Raw genomic sequence first — 21,098 nt, forward strand, 5'->3', positions numbered from 1 at the left:
AGGGCAGCAACCGGGGGGGCGAAGGGGGGAGGGGGGGAGGCCGTCAGAAACGACCGCCTACCCACCCTCCCCCCCTCCCCCCCCAACGGCAGACCCTCGCGCCGGCTATCCGCCCAACCAGCCCGCGAGCTAACAAGGTTGGAGCGACAGCGACAAGGGAACGGGGAGGAAGGGGAAGAAGACGGGCAGAGAGAGAGACAGAGACAGATGTGATGTGGTAACGATACCCTCCAACCACATTCCCAGACCTTCCTCACCTCCTCCCTGTTAGCCGCCCACCCGCCCGCTCAGGCACCAGCACACACCTCCTCCTCCCCCAGCCCCCACCTACCGACCAACCGAGGGTTCCTCCCTCGTCTGCTTCCCTTTCTCTACCTGCTCATGGGCTGGTTTCAAGAAAGCCCTTCCGAACTCGCTCGCTCGCTCGCTTGCTCGTCCGGCCGGCCGCTCCGTTTCGTTTCATTTCAGTTTTTATCTCATCGTCGTCGACGGTCCCCACGCGCTGCACGTCGACATCATCGAGCAGGGGTAGAGAGAGAGAGAGAAAGAGAGAGTGGCATGTATGTACGTACATAGTGGTGGCAGGCAGTGAAGGGCGGTGATGGTGGTGTGGGTAGGGGACCCTGATCGTCGTAGCCGTCCTCCCCTCCCCTCCCTTGACATCGTCGTCATCATAATCCGCACATCGTCGTGTGCGCTCTCGCTCTCTCTCGCTCCCTCTCTCTCTCTTTCGTCCTCGATAGCCCCCCCCCCCCCCCGGCATACTCTCCGTGCGTGCTTGAGACCCCTGCTTACCGCCCACCCAACCCCAGCCCGTCACCCAGCCATCCGGCCAAAAAAGAAGGTTGGACGGGTCCGGGACTTTTTTTCCTTCTTTTTTTTTCGCTCCCTCCCCACCCCCCCAACTGTGTGAGTGGGTAGGTGGGTGAGCAAATATATATATATACCCAGGTATAGGTCTATCACATTTCACTTTTTCGAGCTCGCTTCGGCCGTTTCTCGACCTCCCCAGCCCGAGTCGCCCAACCCAACCGATGCCCACCCGCTATCTCGTCTACCTCGCCGTCCCACCCTGCTTAGCTCCCCGCGCGGGGCGCGCGCGCTGGACGAGTTGCGACTGGATAAACGGATTGGACAGGTTGTCTGGGGGTAAACAAGCGCAGGAGGAATGCTCGCACGCCCACTGTATTCCTTATACCACGACGAGCGAGCGGGCGGGGCGGAGGAGTAGGCGTGTGTGAATGTAGGTATGTATGTACGTGTGCATGTGCGTGGAGGCGAGGGAGCACTTGCGTCGACGAGCCGGTGTCATACAGACGGGGGTTGAGCGAGTGATGTGAGTGAGTGCGCGAATGTCGCTGCCTCCGTCCTCTTCCCTCGCTCGCTCCCCTCCGCATCTTCTCCCTTCGAAGAATTCCCCGTCCCATCCCTTCCCCTCCCTAGCCTGATCCCGCGTCTCCGCCCCTACATCACGTACGTAGAGGCATGTAAGGCGGGTGAGACGAGACGAGACGAGGCGAGGCGAGTTGCGCTGAAGACGTCGGCAGGATCATACGTAGCACCGCGTGTTTACGCGCATACCGTGCGTACATGCAGCGGCGTCTATCATACTTGGTCTAGGGATCCGCCTCCACAGGTCGAGCAAGGCAGGCTGGGTGGGTATAGCCGTTGAGGCATATAGCAACACAACGCGCTCCCGCTGGCTGCTGCCGCGCTTCCTTCCCCCCTCTCGAGTTGGGGGCGCCGAGACGGTGACTATCGTGGCGTCGCTGCGTCGTCTCTCGATGTTGTCCTGTCCGCCCATCCAACCATGGCAGCGAATGCAGAGGGGTTAGGTAGAAAAACATTTCCCCTCCTCCCGTGTAAACAGGTGCGGTGGCTAAGGGGCCCGAGAGAGGAAGCTTGGCAAAGAGCGGTAGAGCCCGGCGGACGCAGTTGTTAAGCCCTCTAAGCGCCGCGTACCCAGGTATACGCATCCAGACTCACATGCGTAGGTATCGTGCCGACGTAGGTGACATGAGGGACAGGACAGGATGCAAGATGACTTGGCCACGCCTCGAATCTTGACTGGCGGCCAAGTTCACTGTTTCCCGTTCGCCTGTCCGCCCTCGCTCACCAACACACGACACACGACACACGAGCGGAAACTTGGTCACGGTCACGAACCGAGGCAGTTTCAAGCTGCTGTCTCTCTACTCATACATATCGACGCTGGAAGAAACCGGATCCAAGCCTGGCCAGCGCGTCTGCGGCTAGGATTGGGAGGGGGCGGATGTTTTTTCAAGGCGCGATAGACTGGCGGCTAGTCGGGCAGGATGCGATAGATCGCGTTTCTGCCCTCCCACATGACTGACCGCTAGCCGTCCCGTCGTCGCCTAAGCCAGTCGGCCCGGGAAATGAATACACCCTCGCCTCACCCATCCTGCTACGCGCTTATGTACATACGTATATGCGTAGGGCAAGCGAGGGCGACGGCGGGATCTCTTATTCTTTTCGTTTTAGGAAACTCACTAGGCAAGATGTATCCTTACCTCGCCTCTCCACTGCCTAGCTTGGCAGCCGGTGGTGAGTTGGTTGGCTAAAGGTAGGTAGGTAGGTAGCTTAGCCGGCCGTCTTCTCCCTGCCTTTCCCCCCTCCCCCAATCCACCCCCTCTTCGCCTGCTTCCATCTAACTGAAGTCGGACATAAGGCGTCGGGAGGAGAGATTCGCCTAATAAAAAAAAAACATACCCAGATGACGCTAGCCGTGGAAACCTCGCCATGTGATCGTGTACGACGACGTAATGCGGTATATCTCCCTGCGTATCTCACACACCCCTTCCGCCTCGCGAGCGCGGGGATCTCGCGGGATGCTACGTTGAGGTTTCTTGGCTCTCTTTAGACGCGCGCACCAGCCAGCTCGACCGCTTCTCTGCCAGAGCGCGGCTTTTAGCCCCCGCCCGTCCCCCCCCCCTCTCACCCGCTTGCGGCAACACAAGAGAAAGTGTCTGTATGTGTATGGGCAGGCATCTGTGTGTGCACTCGGTGTTCGCGAGGGTCTGTAGGTATAGGTAGGCATGTCTGTCCATCTGCGTCTGGCTCTAGCATCCACCACTACGCGCGTCTCGATGGCTCAACTACCGAGGGGTAGATAGCAAGTTGGGTGGCACAGCGTAGGATATGCGCGTAAGACAAATGTCTCCGGCATGCAATAGCTCGCCTACCATCTCGATATCGTCGTATACGCTCGGTGATATCGTATATGCCTCTCCCGGATTATCTGTCTCTCATGCAGCCGTACCAATACTATCGGCTTCCGAGGCGGCTTGCGTGGCATGAGCATCATCACGACGCCCGCCAGGCTCGAAGTGGCTAGCTGCCCGCCTGCGCCTAGCCACGATCATGTATCTATCTGCCTACGATCTATCTCGGGTGAGACTTTTTTTTCTCAATGGATTCAGATGTCGGCGGAACTATCGGCGAACTATCACGAGTTGCTGTTAAGACATACATACACCTACATACATGCGTACATATGTAGAGACATGGACAACGCAGGCATACCGACAAACACATGCCTAACCCAAGTATAGAGGAGAGGGCATAAGGCCATATTCACAACTAATCGTGCTACTCATTCGCGCTACCGAGCAGAAACAGCTTCTTGGCGTAGATCATCATAAGAGATCAAATGAATTTTTCAAATAGGAAACCTCTAAGTTAGGCAACAATATCTCATAACCTCGTCGCATCTCTTACTTGGTTTGCCCAAATGTGTCCTTCCGTTGTCTAATGCATAACAGTCCCGTCCATACAAATGCCCGCTTCGTGTACTCCTCCCGCCAGTTAATACATAAACAAGATACCACCGACTCTGTGTTTTTCATGGTATCCACACGCGATAGCCGATTCCCTCCCCATTGGACGCCATTCGATACTCGAAAGAATCGGGTAAAGAGAACCTATATAGTGATAAAAAAAAAAAAGAGGATATCCTCTGTAACCAGCACACAAACGCAATATAGATAGCCTACGCCAAGACGTAAAATAAATATGGTAGGAGGGGAAAAAAAAGGGGAGGGGGGTATCCAACCTGTCCACACCATCCGTATACCTGAAACATCATGAAATGGGGATGAGAGTCGACCTTCATTCCGAACTTGCTCTTCCGACCCCAAATAAAAGGTAAAAAGAGGAAACCCGAAATAACAGTAACAGTAGCATGAACTGGGGTAGTGGGGAATGCGATGGAGAGGTGTGTGGCGTGTGGTGGGGGGAGGGGGAGAAAAAGGTACGGTACAGGATGTCCATATAGCAGGACTAAAGGATGAGAGAGTAACGTAGATGAAAATGTAACGACGAAATAATAGCCTCGCAAGCGGGCGAGCGATGGAGCCAGCTTGGTGCTTTGGTGCTTGGTCGCAGACGACTACTGGCTGGGCCAGCTGGGGTGGGCTGGGTGGTGGTGGTCACATGAAGCCAAGCGAGGGAGGTCCTCCCGCGGTAGGTAGGTAGGTAGAGGAGGAGGAGGAGAGAGGGGACAGACATATGAACATTGGCGAAGCTTGGAGGGTGAAGTGAGCGACAATTCGGCGGCACATGTCTGAAGTTTTCCCCCGTCTCTCTCTCTCTCTCCCCACCCTCTCTCTTCTCCCTCTCTCCTCTCGCTGGGTGTGTCGCTCCGTTACTGCCGCGTCCCGAAACGAGCGACCGACCGACCGACCGACGGTGCAAGAGGCCCAGGAGGGACAATGTGTGTGATCGCACGCATGGCACGCATCACAACCCCGTGGGTTTCATTGGCGGGCGCGAGAAGCAGGTCAACGTCACAGGGCAGCAGCCCGAAGGGGGGGAAGGGATAGATAGATACACACATGCACACACACACACACACACACACACACACACACACTAGGCGATAGCGCAGGTATGTATGAGTACGGGGGGTGGTGTGTGGGCGTGGGAGTGGGTGTGGGAACAAGCCAAGAGAGACGAGAGGACAGAGACAAGAGACGCGAGAGGGCTGCCCAGGCCAGGGTCCGGTAGCATTTGCCGGGGTCGCGGAGCCGTGATTGGCCCAGGCCGGCGGTGTTCGACTGGGGGGCAGAAGGGATGGGTTCGACGGCTAGGTCCAGAGGATTGGCAACTCTGGGATTGGCCCGGGCAGGCTGGGGAGGGATGGGGGGGCCAGCGAGGGAACAGACGCATATGACGTGTGTGAAGACCCATTGAGCCGTGCGGACGAGTCTTGGGTCGAGGTCTCGAGTAGTGGTGTGGCCTGGGGGGGCCATCCGACCCATGGATGCCCGTCTTCCTTGGTTTGCCCTTTTCAGAAAGTGACCTGAGCGAACGTGCTGCCGCCGCCTCCTGCTTCCCACCTCCTCGGCTCGTTGGTTCTCCTCCGCATCCTCCCTCTCCCTCTCTCCCTCTCTCTCGCGCTCCTCGCATGTCGACTTCTCTCCTCCTCTCCCTGCGCCCTGTAGCTCTGCGCAAAGCCGGCCGCAGCCAAAACGCTAAAGGGACACAAGGAAAAGTAAGGAAGAAAGAGCGAAAAGATAAATAAATAAATGCATATATGGGCGTCATGATGATGGGGATCGTGATGCTGGCTGACGAGGGTGGCTGCCTAGGTGTCCGCCCATAACCCGGTAGGATGGAATGGGTAAGAGATGACACCAATGAACGCGAGGCCTGCCCCCCCTACGCTGCATTAGGTATCATTGATCACGGTTGACGGAGGGCTGCGTGGCGGTGGATTCCCAAGATAGAAGACGGGACGCACAAGACGCAAATCCATCTAAGCAGCCAGTTGTCCGCGACCCCGTGATTGGCTAGCGACAATGCGATGCTGTGCGTGCGCCCCGTGTGTGTTGTACGTGCCGACTGTGTGCGTCTGTACGTGATATGTGTGTGTGTGTGTGTGTGTGTGTGCGTGTGTGCGTGTATGCGTGTGTGTAGGTGTGTGTGCACTTCTCGTCCCTCGTAACCGCGAGCTGCGAAAGCTGCGCCTCGGCAGGGTTGCGCGGCTCCGCGCGGACCTCACCAGCCAGGGACAAACGTCGACAAAAGAGCAAAACACCAAGAGGGGGGGGCGAGCGACGAGCGCGACGGGATTGGGCAGACGGCGCCCTAGAAGCCCAGACAGACGCCGGCCAGCGGTGTGTTTCAGCTGCGAAGATGTCCTCGGCCTGTCCCGCAGAAAGATGGGTTCGCCATGCAAGCGCTAGATGGAGCCGCATCCGAAGGAGGGGAGAATCGTCGTTGTGCTAGGCGGCATGTGCCTCGAGACAGAGAGAGAGAGTACCGCGTGCTCGCGGGATCTTACGAGGTGGCGATATATGCGAGATTGCCGGTCGGGCTTCTGCCAAGGTCTGCGTCTCTCCCATGCACGATAGATGGGCTCGCACATGCTCGAGCGTCGGGCTGCCTTGTTTGATCAGGAGGAGGGAGGAGGAGGACAAATTCAGGCCTGTCGAGGATTTGGAGGAGGGGTGTCGACGCGCTGCGGTTGGCTACGACTCCGATTCTCTCGGGCATAGCGAACTAATAGGAGCCCGCCCTCGATATAGGGAAACGAAAAAAGGGATACATGTAGGGAGGGGAAATATATAAAAATATATATTTCGTGTGATGGTGAAGAACGGAAAGAGCCCATTGGGCAGCGTCAAGAGCCCCCGCGGGAAAGAAAAAAAAAAGAGGACACGCAGCCTCGTTACGGACTCGAAGGGCATCTTGTTCAGGGAATAACTCTGCCCCATAGCGAGCGTCAGTCGCAGATCCTCGTAAGCTGTGTGTATGTGCCTAGGTGTTGCGCCGCCGTGTCGCCGTGTCGCACACCGACGCGCACGAAGAGCGGTGCGCGAGGCGATGCGCTGCGCCCATTTTTTAGAGAGAGAGGGGGAGAGATGTGATTTACGTGGCTCCGATATCGTCGAGGACTGCGGGCGAAGGAGGTCGAGATGCCCGTTGCCGAGAGCGAGGGTGGTGAGGGTGGTAGCAGTAGCAGGAGAAGTAGAAGCAGTAGCAGTAGCAGTAGCAGTAACAGAGCGTCGTGTTGTGGAGAGCGATTTGCCAGCCGTAGTTCGTCCGTCGTCGTTCGAGCGCGGCCAGGGCAGGAGAAGAGAGCGAGGCGTGTTGTTCATTTGTATCCGACAGCTATCGCGCATTTTTGACAGTAGTAGAGGTTGAACCCTACTCGAATCATGCCCGTCGAGGCCGGGTCGTCGGTCGAGGTGGTCTCGACATGTCGGTGGCAGCGCAGGCAGCGCAGGACCTCGACCGATGCAACCGGCTGAACATCCATACTGGTCCGGATAGAGAGATCGGTGTCCGACGACGACGGTGAGGAGGAGCTGTCAGAGTCTGTTGACGAGGAACTGGGGTAGTGAGACTTGGGTGGTCGAGTTGACATGGTGGATATATATGTATGTACAAAGCGTTGACCTTTATGGTGGCGGAGGGAGGGGGGGGGGGGGGGGGGGGGCACACGAGCCGGGGTGTGTGAGATGGGATTTTGGCAGCTTATATTAGCGAGAATGCCTTTCAGATGGGCCTGACTGGAATGTAAGATTTGAAGCTGGGGGGCCTTGTTTCGGAACGTTTATTACAGGCGCAAGCCAACGCAGACCCAGTTCGCCAAGGGGGGGGTTGAAGAGGGGTGAGGGTTAGAGACAGAGAGATAGAGCAAGCAGGTGAAAGAGAGAGTTAGCAGGGAGGGTCCCTTTTCTTTTAAATCCCACCAGCAAATCCCGGTAGTCAATAAGGCTCCCAGATCCGTCACTAGTACTACGATACAATGACAAGTATAGGTAGCAACAGAGAACAAGAGAAGTGTTTTGAGTGGGACTGAAGACTGGCTGGGCTGTCTGCTCGGTTTGTGCCCAGCGCCCAAGTCACGAATAGACAGGGTGTAACGTAAGGCAACGTAGGGCGAGAAGGGAAATGCCACAGAGGGGGCCAGCGAGTGGCAGAGCGGGAGAAGTAGACCTGATGACAGCAAAACGGGAAAAAAAAGAAGAAAAAAAAAAGACAAGGACAAGGTCACAAGAGGAATGATATAGCGTGGTGCCTAAAATCCCGACGACGATTTCGGCGTTTCGCTCTCTCGTTTTTTCTAATGCTGCGGATCGGTCGGGCTCGAATAGCTTTGATCTTAGTTTTTTTTCTTCTTATGCTTATTTGTGAATGTGACTTTTACAATGGCACATGGCAACATGATACATCACCGCAGTCCAAGTCAGCACGCGTTGGCAAGGGACCCGATGTCTGGGCTATGCTCTTGAGCTGAAGTCTAGTAGGGATTGGCTCAGCGCCGTAGCGAGAGCCTGGTCTCGGTTTTTTTTTTCCTCCCCCGGCCCACGGATGCGTTGGAAATGGACGTTGTTGCGAAGAAGCGGTGATGGCTAGCGAAAGAAGAAGAAAAAAACTTTCATCTTATTGTTAGATACGGCCCGAGTGTGTGCTCAAGCCGTTTCAATCCGTGCGCCCTCTCTGGAATTCTGCGAGGAGGAGCCAGGGCAAGATAGGGAGGGGGGTTGGAGGGGTCGATATTGGCGCTACGCTTGTGCTCGAATAATAGGTAGGTAAATAGATGGTCTACGGCTTGTCTCCTCGCTGGTTCTTCTTTTTTTTAATTGCATTTTTCTTGCCCATCTCCTCCCCGCATCTTCCCGCGAAAAAAAATCAAAACTATTGTCGGCACCGTCATCGCATCGTGATTGACGCGACGCCAGAGTATCGAGATTCCTGCCCGTCCGGGTTATAAGTCATCGAAGATGAGCAGTCGTAGTCGGACGTGATAGGGCTACTAGCTACGGGTAACGTCTGTGACGAGTTTCTTCTGTCCCTGCTAGACTCGATAGGGATAGAGAGAGAGACAGAGATCTAAGATCGACAAGCCTGAAATGAAGAAAAGAAAGAGAAAAAAAAAAGATATTACCCGTTGTGCGTTGAGGCTCTCGCGCGTTATCACCGTCAATAATCCGAGGACGATCGGAGGGAGCGCACCATTCGGCTTTCTGTCGTCGTATCGCTCTATCGATCGCTCTATTCATGGCTCTGTTGGTGGTTACGTGATTGTATTGCACATATACACATATACCTATGCACTGCTAAATCAGACAGGTTAGAAGCATCTTACCGGCCTGTTCACGATTGTCGTGATAACCACGATTATCATATTTCATAATCGCCTCCGTCGATCACCGGCATTTGTATTCTTTTTGCATCGAACGCGCTCCCGCATATGGAAATCGCGAAGTCGGTCTGTGACTCTCGAGGGCCTCAGCTCAGCTACTGAAGAAAGCGCCATGAGTGTTTAATATTAGAGGGTTGCATGGTGGCGGTGCGCGATCCTCAGCCAGAATCGTGATGGTTGGAACTTGACATCCAACCCATCCGGCGCGCACGCCATTCGCCGGAGACGACTACCGTGGCCGAACACCAGTTTCCGCATACTCCCTTTTGCATGTGCTCTATTAGGCTCAATTTCTCCGGTCTGATAGCATGCATATGTAGCCTCTCCAGGGAGAGGGGAGAGAATGGGGGGAGGGGGGGGGGAGGACGAGGAGAGGAGAGACACCGTACACAGACACATGCACACCACTACCACCATCACCACTACCACCACCATCGTCACCTACACCCACACACACGCCTGCTCACACCTACATCCACATACACACATAACGACTTACATATACAGGTAATATGCATACTTATATACATACCTACGTATATACCTGCCTACATACATACATAAGACACACATAATACACACATAATAATACCTGAACATTCGATATCGGCCGTCGAAACACCACCTGGTATGATCCGCAGAAGCATCACTCCCGTGCTAATATCCGTCCCAGGGCCAAAGCTGGGAGATTCGCGAAACCAGAGAGCCATCTAGCGCGCGAGAAGCGCGAGAGGCGGGTACGGCACGCCCGCATAACACCCACACACGCTCCCCCCCCCCCCCGGCACCGATTCTGCAGCTTGTGAAGAAGCGTTACGGACCAGGTAGGCCCCTGCGCGGCGACGAAAACATCTAACCACGGTGCGGTAGAAGGGCATCGAACCTGCTCCGCCGCCAGCTCATCAACCTCTTTGTTAGGATTGTTACTTGCCTTACCTCCTCCCCTCCTCCCTCGAAAGAGCCGTCGGGCCTCCCCGCCGTCCCCGATGAATCAGCTAACCCTCGATCCAGACCGTTCTCCCGCTAGGCCTAGCGACGATCATTACCCGCCGGCGTCCTGTCGAGATCGCAGCAATCACCCTCAGGGGGACTGCAGTCGCCACCCCACGCAACGACCACCGCGGCACCCGGCTTACGACGATTCACAAAGAGGGGAAATCTAGGAGGGTGAGAGAGAAGAAGAAGAAAACGGAGATATATATATGCAGAGAGATATAACCCAGGGAATAGACATACACGCACAGAGAGAGAGGGAGAGAGGGGGGAGAGTGAGTGAGTGAGAATTGGTGCCAATCGCAGTGGCCCGACCTCGACGAATCGAAGCACACTACCCCGGAGGAGGAGCGTAGATCCCTTTAATGCCGGCTGGGACTTCTGTCATGATTCTTTGTGGCCTTGTCTCCGTAAGTGTGTGTGTGTGTGTGTGTGACCCAGCGGTGGCCGTCGACTCCAGTTTTACCCTCGCTCGTGGATCTAGAGTAAGTAAATAGGTGGATCTGGTAAGTTGTATTCATACTATACCTACTAACGTCGATCCTTCTCCTAACTCCTGCTCCTACACTACGGCCAACCAGCGGGGCGGGAAGCTGGGGGAAGAACTCATGATGCCTCCATAAATACGCACCTACATACACAGGTATCCGCCCTAAGTGGGCTTCACCCAGCACCAGACCCGAACGTCGACAACGTTGCTGCGTTAGTCGGTAAGACCTAGCTGGCTGCCTACCCTCTCTACCCATTCCATCTCTCGATGAACCTAGCTCGCCTAACTCAATCTATCTGCGGTAGGTAGCTATTACGGAACCGGCTGGCGTGCTGCTTGCGTTTCTGAACAAGTGCCTCGGCTCAGGCTTAGTAGGCACGTAGCGTGTTGCGTTAGGGTAGGCAGCCAGATGTTAGCTGATGCTTAGCAATCCCGTCCGAGCCGACGCTTTCGAGCCCCCGGCTCGTTCGCCTTCTTCTCTTTCTCATCCGCAGCGCTTTCGAGAGTCAGCGAGATGAGCCAATGCCCCCTTCACCCCCCCCCCCCGGTCCCCCTCCCCACACCGCCGACCGTGGCGGTAACCCAAGCACCGATCGGACATTCAGCTATGCAACTCGGAGCATCCGAACTGCCAGCCCGCATTGCGGATTGCATCGGGGGTGGATTCATCGCATGGCTGGCTATGCAATGGTATAGTATAATAGGGACGTCTTATACAGAGCGCCGGCATCCGTCTTACGCTATACGCCCAGTCCCAACACGCCGCATAGCTTATTTTCTGCACGGCCAGCATACGCGCATATGTGTATGTGTGTGAGGGCGCAATATGGTATGGATGCATGTGTAAACGTAAATATCAGGTGGTTCTCGGGGCGGTAGGAAAAGACGGTCGACGAGCCCGCCCGCGTTGCTGTCTGTGGTCCCATCCTGCTGCGGCGCATCGATCGACGCACGTGCTGGGCCGTGGTAGCCGGTCGGGATCGAAATCAATCACCGCCCATTGCTACGCATCTATCGCCGGTTCATGGGAGGTGGTTCGGTGGGCAGATGCCAGCGTGTGTACCGCCACCGGTGATGCTCCTGCATCCTCGTCCCCTCCCGCATCTCTCTTCGCGCAACCCACGATCCGCTTCCGTGACGGCGGCCCGCGACGGCCTGTGTGAAGGAGACAGGGGGAAAGGAGCGCCGCCGTCTCACGGACACATGCAAGCAGACGCGTACAGGCCGGACGGTATTACGTGATACTAAAACTCGACATTCTCGGCCTGCAGAGAACAAGTGATCGACAAAGAGGGATCGAAGATCAAGGGGAGGGCCCATTCCCGCTGGCCAGCCCAGCAGTGTGGCACATAGATGACTTGTGGGACCCTTATCACCGTGCCAGATCCGGCACCCGTCGGGATCGTGTGTGCGCATTGCCAGTTGACGGCATGATGAAGTGATACCTACGGATTTGTACTGACCTATGCGTATGCACATATATCCATTAGGTAGGTAGGTAGAAATGAGTGGATGCACGGATCTGTCGTAGGCATGTTTGTAAGTATGGTGTGTGTGTGTGTGTGTGTGTGTGTGTGTGCTTTGCTTCATGACAGGAGGAGGGTCGCGGAGCTGGCTCGGAACCGGCTTCATGATATGATCTAATGAAAACGGCCAACTCTCCATACGGAGTCGAATTCGTTAGCAAATTACTTCATCTGCGCTGCGGTGCTGCCACGCCTTCGGAATTTGATGGTCATCTCTTCTTCGGCTTCCTCGACCTGCCGTGCACAGACGGGAACCGCATAAGATCGGTGCTGGCCTTGCCGCCGGCGGTAATACTGAGTAGGTAAGTAAGGGGGTGGGCGATGAAGCGGCTCCCGTGCTTCGCTTCTCAGAGAGTCACAAGCTTCGATTCCCATAACTTCTAAGCTTACCCATATGCGTCTGGGATCACTTCTTACCTGCGGCCGGTTGCGATTGGCAGGTTAATGTGGTGTTGATGTTCGCCAAGCAACAATACGATACGCTGTAAAACCACACCCGCACAGAGACCAGTTAGACCGGTATAGAATGCCCTGCCGTTTGAACCGCCGAGATGGAGAAGTTCAGTCTAAGCCGGCAATTTCCCATCGTCTCGAAATCGGATTCTCCTAGACATCTCCGCCCCCCCGTTCGGCCTGCGCACGGGACCAATATTGGGCACCATTTTTTTCTCTTTTTTTCCTACCTTTTTTTCTTCTGACTGGAAGTCGGGGAATAATCTGCCACGAACCACTGGAACACGTTCGTACCTGGCGATCTCTCTCTCTCTCATCCTTCCCGTGGTCGTCTCCACAGGTGGGACGTCGAGAGACCGGCAAAGCCCCATCCAAAGCATTCCAGCGGGCGCAGGATTCGGTTACATGCACGTGGACCGTTTAAGTAGTTCCTCCTGCTAAGCTTCTCGGGGTTTTGTCCGAGAGAACGAAAGGGTCTCAGCCAGCCTCCTCACCCTCTACTCTCACTCCATCTACGTGTATATGTAGGATGTAGATATGTATCTAGGTGGGTGCTTTCGCTCCCTCTCTCTCCGCTACGTTGTATTTTTCTCTCTCTCTCTCTTCTCTATTTATTAATCGCCCCCACCCTGTGTGGCTCCTCAACCAGACCCAACCGACCGTTTCTCCAAGACAAATAAACCAAGTTGAAACCCGGTCTCACCGAGATTTGTCCACGTAAAAAGATGAAAACAAAAAAAAAATTACACGAAAAGGGTAGGCCCTGCTTGCGACTTCGGCTAAGATTCAGTGTGTGGATAGAGCCAGGCAGACGGAAAGGGAAAAGAGAGAAATGACAGAAGGTGATGGCTCTGACTAACTGACTGACTCACTCGGCGGTCCTCGGTCAGGAACAATAAGCCTCGCATCCAATATCTCTTAAGGATCGGGGGGGTCTCTTGCTCTGTCCGCGCAAGTGCGTCCGAGCCGCGGTCGTATGCCGCGCGGCCCTGGATGAGCCATTTGCTAGAGCCGGCCAATGCCACTAAGTATTCCTTCGAGGCGTGTGAAACGCGTACATCGATCGCTTTCTCTTACGCAGCCAAAGGCCTGCGTCTTGGCGGCGGGAGTGCGCCTCGATCGCCGTGGACGTTGTATCATTCTTTTGTGACACCAACGAAGGGGCTACAAGGCAGGAAAAAAAAAGAAAGAAAAAAAAAGAGGACAAAAAACCATCCGCGGATGCAAGGTCACCCTTCCCGTCGCCTTTCCCCAGGGGTCTAGAACGGCAGTCCGTTATAGGAGATCGCGATATAGTTAGTAAGTACCAACCCAGGAACCAGAGCCTTGCGGCCCTCATGCCGTTGCTGTTGGTGCCGGTGTTGTTGAGATGCATGCGTGCCTAGATGTATTACCTATGCCCAGGAGAATCCTTAGGACATTGGCAGCGCTGCTGCATGCAGCTCTATCTCGACGGCCATCCTCTCGTCGCATCTCTTGGTCATGCCACTTGGCGAGAGAGAGCGAAAGAGAGAGCGAGGGTCCGAATCCTAGCCATCTTTTTCTGTGCTGTCCATACTGACACCGTGGTCCTGTGTCACCCGCCGGTGATTTGCTACGAGGAGGGAAGAACAGAAAAGAGAGTGGTTCGGTGTCTACTTGCAGACAAGGTGGCCATCGTACGACCTACAGCCATGCTCGCCGTGACAACACAACCGCGGTTGTGTGTGCTCTTTGCGCGTTGCGTAGGCTGTAGGTCCGGACAGGGTTGGCATCGGTAGGGTTACCACTTACATGCGACGCCAGTGTCATCACGGTACAGCGGTGAAGATGGAAATTTCCTAAATTTGTAGTCATTCAACTTTTTAATATACGCTCATCAGACGGAGGCCTCCGTAACCGCGATTTTACACGAATCTCATCTGCCCCTATTCTGTCTCGTGAAATAAACCCCGAACAACCTCTCTTTTTTGTCTTCGTCCCCCCGTAAACGCCGAAGCTCGAATGTAACAGGCAGTCAGGCGACTCTCCTTCTCCCCGCGAATCTGACAACGCTAACACGCATTCGAGCTCGAGTCAGTTGATCTCTCGCCCGGGTCTTCGAACCTCCACTCTACTCTGGCCCGGGCCAGAACGCTCCCGTCTCCATCCCGGTCTTCGCAAATCATTACAACGGGGAAAATCGAGAACCTTTAGCTCTCTAGCTCTAACGTCGGGCAGCGAGGCGCTATCCGACTCGCGTGGCGAGCCCATCCTTGGCGTTGACAAACTACGTAGTACCTCTCTAGCCGCCCCCTCAGCGAGAGGACTAAGGATAGCCCGGGCCAGCGGCGCGAGGGAAGCTGTCGTTCCGAGGCAGTTTATGCTGCGCATTGGTGTTCCTTACGCGCCCGCGCGCACAATCCTCCTCCTCCCCGGACGCGCACCGCTAACGGGCGTGGGTAAGTAGAGAGGGACCAATGCGCGTGCGGAGGGGGAGGGCGTGCGTGTGACTGTGCACGCAGGGTAGGTTAACGAATGGGTCTGATCAAGCCTCCCTGGCGGTGGAGCGCTGGAACGGTTTCTTGAGCACGTCAACAAGCTTGCCTAGAGCGCCGAACACGGCGCCTAAGCCGAAGGACCAGCCGCGCACGCGCACCGTGTAGATGAAGAAGTAGATGAGCGCCCAGTTGGACACGCAGAAGGCTAGGAAGATGCCGAAGTCTGCGAACGCACCGCCCATCGTTAGCACGTGTACTTGTAGTGCATGCACGCAGGACGCGTTGATTCCGCGAAGGAAAGGAAGAAGGAAGGGGGCGAGGATGAGAGAAAGGGAAAAGGGGGGAAGGGGACCGGGGAATGGAGCCACATACCTCGCCATTTCTCGTCGGCGTTGATGTTGAGCGTGGTGAGATACTGGTTCGAGACGGTGTACGGACAGTATTGACAGTCGCTCGTCGCGTCGGGGTTGAGAAGGTAGCCTCCAGCGGCCTGTGCGAACGTGCCTGCGTATGACTGGCAGGTCTGGTTCGGGGGCGCGTCGAACTGGGCCGTCTCTGCAGGATCGCACTGGACGGGGATGCCGTCGAGCGTCGCCGCCAGCACGCCGCCGACCCAGTACGTCGACGGGTTCACGTAGTACATCCAGTACCTCCAGAAGACCGGCAGCAGCGAGTACGGCTGCACGACGCCGTTGAACAGGCCGAACATGACAAAGAAGAAAGGCAGCACCTGCGCATCCCGTATGTTAGCAACCTATCTCACGGTACATACGAGCGAACGGCGAGGGGGGGCCACTCACGTTGGAGATGACGGTGAAGCTGGGGGCGAACGCGCAGATCCACTGGCCCCAGCTGGTGACGAACAGGAAGAAGAGGATGGTCATCAGGTATGTGTATCCCGAGACGGAACTCTCGCTGGGCAGGCCGGTCGGCCAGTACCACAGGAGCCAGTACAGGGTGCCGGAGATGATGGCAGAGGGCAGCTCGACGATGACGTTGGCCGTGCAGAAGGCGAACCAGCCGTAGATGCGCGACGGATACTCGCGCGCCTGCCACAGCGACATGTTGGTGTAGAACTTAGGCACGACCGCGTTGACCACCGTCGGCGGGATCATGATGATCAAGAAGGGCGTGAACATCCGGTTCTCCATGTCCTGGACAGTGTTGCCTAGCTTCCAGAACGTGAACCCGTTGAAGATGCCGATGATCACCGCCACGAACAGCTTCCCATACACGTACGCCGGGTCGCGCCAGTGCTGCCGGAACATGCGCTTCGTAAGCTCCACCGTCTGCGCCCAGTCAGAGGCCGCGTACTCTCGCGACCCCGTCTTGGCGTCCGGCTTGGGGTGCTGCTGCGGATGCGCCGTGCTGCGGCTCCGCTTGAGGCCCTCGATCTCCTCGACCACCCTCTCTGCCTGCTCGCTGTTCCGCCACTCCTCGTTCCAGTCGATCTTAGTGCCGTCGGGGCGCTTGTGCGGCCGCGCGGCCGTCTCGAGCAGGAACTCGGCGACGTTCTTGCCCGGCGGGCACTCGGCGCCGCGTTCCGCGAAGTAGTTGATCACGTCCTGGCCGTTCTCGCCGATGGGCCCGAAGTAGAACGTGTTTCCGCCCGGGTTCAGCGCGAGCACCATGTCGAACTGCTGGATCAGGACCGAGCTTGGCTGGTGGATCGTGCAGACGATGGCCTGCCCGGCGGCGCAAAGCTTCCTCAGGAACGTGATGATGGAGAACGCGGACTGCGAATCTAGGCCCGAAGTAGGCTCGTCTAGGAATAGGAGTAGGGAGGGCTTCGCGGCCAGCTCAACACCGATGGTAAGCCGTTTCCGCAGCTCGACGCCGAGGGAGCTGATGATGGCATCCTGTAGGTCGTTGAGCTCGAGCAGGTCGATGATCTTGTCTACGTAGGCGATTTTCTCCGCCCGGGGTATCGAAGCCTCTTGCCTTAGTAGCGCCGAGAATTCGATGGCCTCGCGAATCGTTTGAGTGCCATCGTGGAGATCACCCTGGAGGCAGAATCCTGTATTGCGCTGGAAATCCGGGTCTAGAGGATGGCCGTCGACGAACATTTCGCCCGAGACGACGCCAACACGCTGACGCTGCGCCAGCGTGTTCAGAAGCGTCGACTTTCCAGCACCGGAAGCGCCCATCAGCGCGACCATGATGCCAGGTTTGGCGTAACCGTTCACCTTGTTTAGGAGCTTGCGCTCGCCGCCGAGGTAAGGAACTGTGTATTCGACGTCCCTCCACGTGAAGATCGAGTTGCTATTTGTGAGCTGTCCAAGAGCATCGAGCTGCTCCTCTGGCGTCGCGGAAGACTCGCCGACTCTAGTTGCGGACGACCCGCTACTCTCGTGGCCCACATTCTTCTCGACATCAGGGGCTGAAGCTGCCTTTTGCACTTGCTTCTTGGCCTTGCGAGACTTCTTGAAGATCACGGCGCCGCCACCTTCCGATGAGAAGTCGAACAGCTCCGTCGCGATCACCGTGACAAGTATATATAGGACCGCGAATGCGATTACGACACCGAAGTTTCGCCATAGGTTGGCGCGACTATAACCGAGGCCGACGTCCAGATAATCACTACCGGCGACCGTACGAGAGTTAACCCTAGAGCCGACGAGAGAACAGCCCTGATACTCTGGAAGGGCATTGGGGCCCTGAGGTACGAGCTGTTGGGGATCGCATTCCATTTCTCGATTCGAAAGCTCACTTGTCAAGACGGCCTCGAAACTGTAGGCCAGGGGGTTCACCCAGTAGAGCCAGCCGAACCAGATGTAGTCTCTCAGCAGTTGCGTCTTGGGGATCACGTATCCCGTATAGATGATGAGCAGATTGAGTGCAAGACCGGAGAAGCGCACCGCCGTATCGATTTCGGGGGAAAGACTAGCGAACATGCGATACATAGCCGTGATGGTTATCGTCGTCGTGTACACGAACAACAGATAAATCCAGAACTTGCTAACATCCATATCCATGTTGGTCATGAAGTACATGGCCAAGCCGAAGATGCAGACCTGAACGAAGACGACCGGGATATCCTGAATGACGCGGGCGAGCGAGACGGCAGACGGGCGGTAGAAGGCGTAATCTCGATGGCGGGAGACGACCGCCCGCCCCGAGACGGCTCTCATCAGTTCCGACAGCTGCAGCCAGCCAAGGAAGAGGATGGAGAAGAAGAGCGCGCCGCCGCGAGAGAATGCTCCGGCGGTGGAGAAGGGCTGGCCGTAGTAGATCGAGCCGACGATGAGGCCGTTCGAGACAATGATGAAGAACTTGGTCCACAGCGTCGTCACGTCGCCGAAGAGGAGCCAGAACTCCCTCTCCGTGCACGCGATCACCTGGCGGAAGAACGAAACCGTGTACGGAGACTTCTCGCTGACGTGCTTCGACTTGGACTCCTGGACCGCACCCTCGAACTTCTTGGCGTCCTCAAAATCGGTGCGGTGCAGGTGCTCCTCGTAGTCGCGCACGTCGTCCAGCATTTTTTGATAGTTGGACGAGTCGCGGAAAGCCTTCTCGAGCTCCTCGGCCGTCTTCGGTGCCCGGTCCTCGAATCCCGGCCGGAACTGGCGTTCGTTGGGGTCGGTAACGGCGGTCAGGAAATCCGCCGTCGTCTGCCTCTCCGGGCACGCGAAGCCGAGGTCGGTGAAGTACTGCTTGGCGTCCCGGGCGGGCCCTGAGAATATCTGTCGGCCCTGGTCGATAACGAGGACCTTGTCCATGAGCTCGTAGATACCCTCGCCGGCCTGGTACAGGGTCACGAGCGTCGTGCGGTTGCTGACGTCGGTCATGATGCGGAGAGACTTGGCGTAGTCGAGGGCCGTCGAGGCGTCCAGCCCGCGAGTCGAGTTATCCCACGCGATAACTGTCGACTTCGACGCCAGCGTCTCGGCGATGGACACGCGCTTGCGCTCGCCACCAGATACTCCTCGCGTGTACTCGTCGCCGACCAGCGTGTACTTGGTGTGGCTGATACCAAACATTTTCAATAGCGCGTTAGCAATGATCGGGATCTCCTCCTTAGCTGCCCGTTTAGTCTTGTTCATGAGGGCGAAGGTGAAGGTCTGCCAAACGTTGAGCGAAGCGAAGTGGATGTCGTCCTCGGGATTGTAGTTGACCTCACCCCGGTACATCTTCTTCTGCTTAGCTGCCGGGATGCCACCGTAGGATACTTCTCCTTCCACGGCGGCGAACGATTCGCAATTGTTGCTGGCGGCTTTGAGGAAGGTACTACATCCGGAACCAGGGCGGCCTAGGACGAGCATCATCTCGCCGTCGCGAACACATCCGGTGAAGTCGTTAATCAAGGTCCGCGTCGGCTTAGTTCTACCGAAGCGGAGAAAGGGAATGTAACGAGAGAGGATACGATACAGATCAGGCCCGAAGGTGCCGATTACCGCATCTGGGATTGTTCGGACAAAAGAAGAGGTACTTCCAACACCCTTGACCGTGAGATTCTTGTAAATGACGCCGACTCTCTTCGCAGAACCGGACTCCGTACGCTTCTCGAAGTGACCGTCGATTATGAACTTGCCCAGCTCAAAGTCGTCTTCTTCGTCTACTACATCTTTGTCGCCAGCCCCTTCGTCCCCGGGCCCGAGCTGCCTCGTGTGCCGTCTCGATGGATTCTCCGCCGCGCTACTGCGACCCGTGCGGACCTGTGTTAAGCGCCTGCTAGCCTGGGTGTCTCGGGTCCTCGTTCTGTGAAGCTGCGTGAGGTTGTGTCGTAGCACCTCTAATTCCTCTCGTGCCTCTTGCTCGTCGAAACCGCCGACGTCGCGTTCACCCCAAGTACCCTCTCCGTTCACAGCTTCGTCGGACCCACTAGAGTCGGCGTGAGCACCCAAACCTGGTGCACTCCCACTTGCACCTGGTCTGGCGCTCTCTGAATGCCATAGATTCGGCCTGCCGGAGTCTGTCCGGCGGATGGACTCGGTGTCAATGGTGCTAGCCCACATGGCGGGCGACTTTTTTTGCCCTTAAAAAAGAGCTTTCGGGAGAGGTTTGCCCCCGATTCTGGAAACTGATGCGAAACAGTGAGGATAAGAACGGCGGCGGTGACGATCTTCCTGGTTACAGATGGCTCGCGTAACCCAGTCGTAGCGGGATAACGGGCTGCTTCTTCGACCGGGTAGAAAGATTCCACGACGAGGCCAGACGTAACGGGGGATAGCCAGCACCGGTGTCCAAATCGCGTCCTTTATTCTCGATGAGTCCGCCACATCTGAGAGAGAGATGGACTTATATGGGGGGCTAGATAGGGCCTAGCTTTAGTATGCGGAGACGATTCTTTGTTCGCTCCGTCCCGAGGCCAGATTGATAATCAGGAGATATTGTTAAGCAATATACGCAGCAAGGACAGGCAGCCTAGGATAAAATTTGAGTATATAGGGGGGATCGTCTAAGCTGACCCCGATTGCATACTTCTAATTGTCTCTCAGGCAGACACCATCCTCGCTACAAGCTTGAGCTAGCCCAGCCCAGCCGGGTGCCCTTCCCGGGTAATCCACAAAGTACAAGAGCATCGAGTTCCACAGTCGCGATCTGACCCTGCCACAGTATCGAAGGTGTGTAGCTAACCCAACGCACCGTGACTCACGGCTCGTAAGGGTTGATAGGCCACCGTTCGCTGACTGGAGCCGTTCCGTGGTTCCTGGGAGGCTGATAGGGGGAGCAGGTTGATTGCGTCGACACGTCGGTGAGCTCAGTCAGCCAGGCCAATAACTACAGACGGCAAGACACCGGACAGAACGGGATTGCCTTGTTTCGGCTGGGGTTTCTGTTCGGTGGCTTGTCATCCTCGCCAATCGTGGGGGTGAGATACCACCAAGATCGGTAGCTACCCCCCTTCCCTCCCGCCGACCAGACGGGAGAACCGAACTGAGAAAAGGGACGATCTCACTCAGAGCAACATGTTTCAGAGCCACCCGGCGTTAAGTCTGGAGTTTACGACGGTAACTACGCGACAAAACCCGTACAGTACCATGTAGGCAGGCTGCCCG

At 56.4% G+C, this 21,098-nt stretch overlaps 5 protein-coding genes across 5 annotated transcripts; 2 read left to right on the plus strand and 3 right to left on the minus strand.

The window, feature by feature from the left end:
• Positions 1-4,053: 4,053 nt before the first annotated feature.
• On the minus strand, positions 4,054-4,615 carry GGS23DRAFT_559088 (uncharacterized protein). The gene has a single exon (XM_051515794.1). The coding sequence runs from the start codon at positions 4,525-4,527 to the stop codon at positions 4,300-4,302; it is 228 nt and encodes a 75-aa protein (XP_051374109.1). The 5' UTR covers positions 4,528-4,615; the 3' UTR covers positions 4,054-4,299.
• Positions 4,616-5,688: 1,073 nt separating this feature from the next.
• On the plus strand, positions 5,689-6,355 carry GGS23DRAFT_425622 (uncharacterized protein). Its single transcript, XM_051513798.1, has 2 exons — positions 5,689-5,907; positions 5,938-6,355. The coding sequence occupies exons 1-2, from the start codon at positions 5,884-5,886 to the stop codon at positions 6,247-6,249; spliced, it is 336 nt and encodes a 111-aa protein (XP_051374110.1). The 5' UTR covers positions 5,689-5,883; the 3' UTR covers positions 6,250-6,355.
• Positions 6,356-6,999: 644 nt separating this feature from the next.
• On the minus strand, positions 7,000-7,445 carry GGS23DRAFT_559098 (uncharacterized protein). Its single transcript, XM_051515795.1, has one exon. The coding sequence runs from the start codon at positions 7,388-7,390 to the stop codon at positions 7,118-7,120; it is 273 nt and encodes a 90-aa protein (XP_051374111.1). The 5' UTR covers positions 7,391-7,445; the 3' UTR covers positions 7,000-7,117.
• A 1,794-nt stretch (positions 7,446-9,239) lies between these two features.
• GGS23DRAFT_425676 (uncharacterized protein) lies at positions 9,240-10,434 on the plus strand. Its single transcript, XM_051513799.1, has 3 exons — positions 9,240-9,682; positions 9,849-9,999; positions 10,094-10,434. Exons 1-3 carry the CDS (start codon positions 9,446-9,448, stop codon positions 10,336-10,338), a joined length of 633 nt encoding a protein of 210 aa, XP_051374112.1. The 5' UTR covers positions 9,240-9,445; the 3' UTR covers positions 10,339-10,434.
• Positions 10,435-14,770: 4,336 nt separating this feature from the next.
• Positions 14,771-20,517, minus strand: GGS23DRAFT_425731 (ABC-2 type transporter-domain-containing protein). Its single transcript, XM_051513801.1, has 3 exons — positions 15,897-20,517; positions 15,469-15,826; positions 14,771-15,319 (listed from the first exon to the last, which is right to left on the minus strand). Exons 1-3 carry the CDS (start codon positions 20,052-20,054, stop codon positions 15,144-15,146), a joined length of 4,692 nt encoding a protein of 1,563 aa, XP_051374113.1. The 5' UTR covers positions 20,055-20,517; the 3' UTR covers positions 14,771-15,143.
• Between the last annotated feature and the right edge of the window lie 581 nt (positions 20,518-21,098).

The sequence above is a fragment of the Durotheca rogersii genome (assembly GCF_024521655.1).
Source record: "Durotheca rogersii strain YMJ 92031201 chromosome Unknown GGS23scaffold_5, whole genome shotgun sequence".
NCBI classification, from domain to species: Eukaryota; Fungi; Ascomycota; class Sordariomycetes; order Xylariales; family Xylariaceae; genus Durotheca; species Durotheca rogersii.

Excerpts from the sequence above, each read along its gene's own strand:
- GGS23DRAFT_559088 (XM_051515794.1), bottom strand. The coding sequence starts at position 4,527 with ATGTCTGTCCCCTCTCTCCTCCTCCTCCTCTACCTACCTACCTACCGC.
- GGS23DRAFT_425622 (XM_051513798.1), top strand. The coding sequence starts at position 5,884 with ATGTGTGTGTGTGTGTGTGTGTGT. Across the intron at positions 5,908-5,937 it reads GTGTGTGTGTGTGTGTGTGT|GTGTGTGTGCACTTCTCGTC; the intron begins GTGCGTGTGTGC and ends GCGTGTGTGTAG.
- GGS23DRAFT_559098 (XM_051515795.1), bottom strand. The coding sequence starts at position 7,390 with ATGTCAACTCGACCACCCAAGTCTCACTACCCCAGTTCCTCGTCAACA.
- GGS23DRAFT_425676 (XM_051513799.1), top strand. The coding sequence starts at position 9,446 with ATGTGCTCTATTAGGCTCAATTTCTCCGGTCTGATAGCATGCATATGT. Across the intron at positions 9,683-9,848 it reads ATAACGACTTACATATACAG|GGCCAAAGCTGGGAGATTCG; the intron begins GTAATATGCATA and ends TATCCGTCCCAG. Across the intron at positions 10,000-10,093 it reads GAAGAAGCGTTACGGACCAG|GATTGTTACTTGCCTTACCT; the intron begins GTAGGCCCCTGC and ends CCTCTTTGTTAG.
- GGS23DRAFT_425731 (XM_051513801.1), bottom strand. The coding sequence starts at position 20,054 with ATGTGGGCTAGCACCATTGACACCGAGTCCATCCGCCGGACAGACTCC. Across the intron at positions 15,827-15,896 it reads GCTTCACCGTCATCTCCAAC|GTGCTGCCTTTCTTCTTTGT; the intron begins GTGAGTGGCCCC and ends CGGGATGCGCAG. Across the intron at positions 15,320-15,468 it reads CGCCGACGAGAAATGGCGAG|ACTTCGGCATCTTCCTAGCC; the intron begins GTATGTGGCTCC and ends GTGCGTTCGCAG.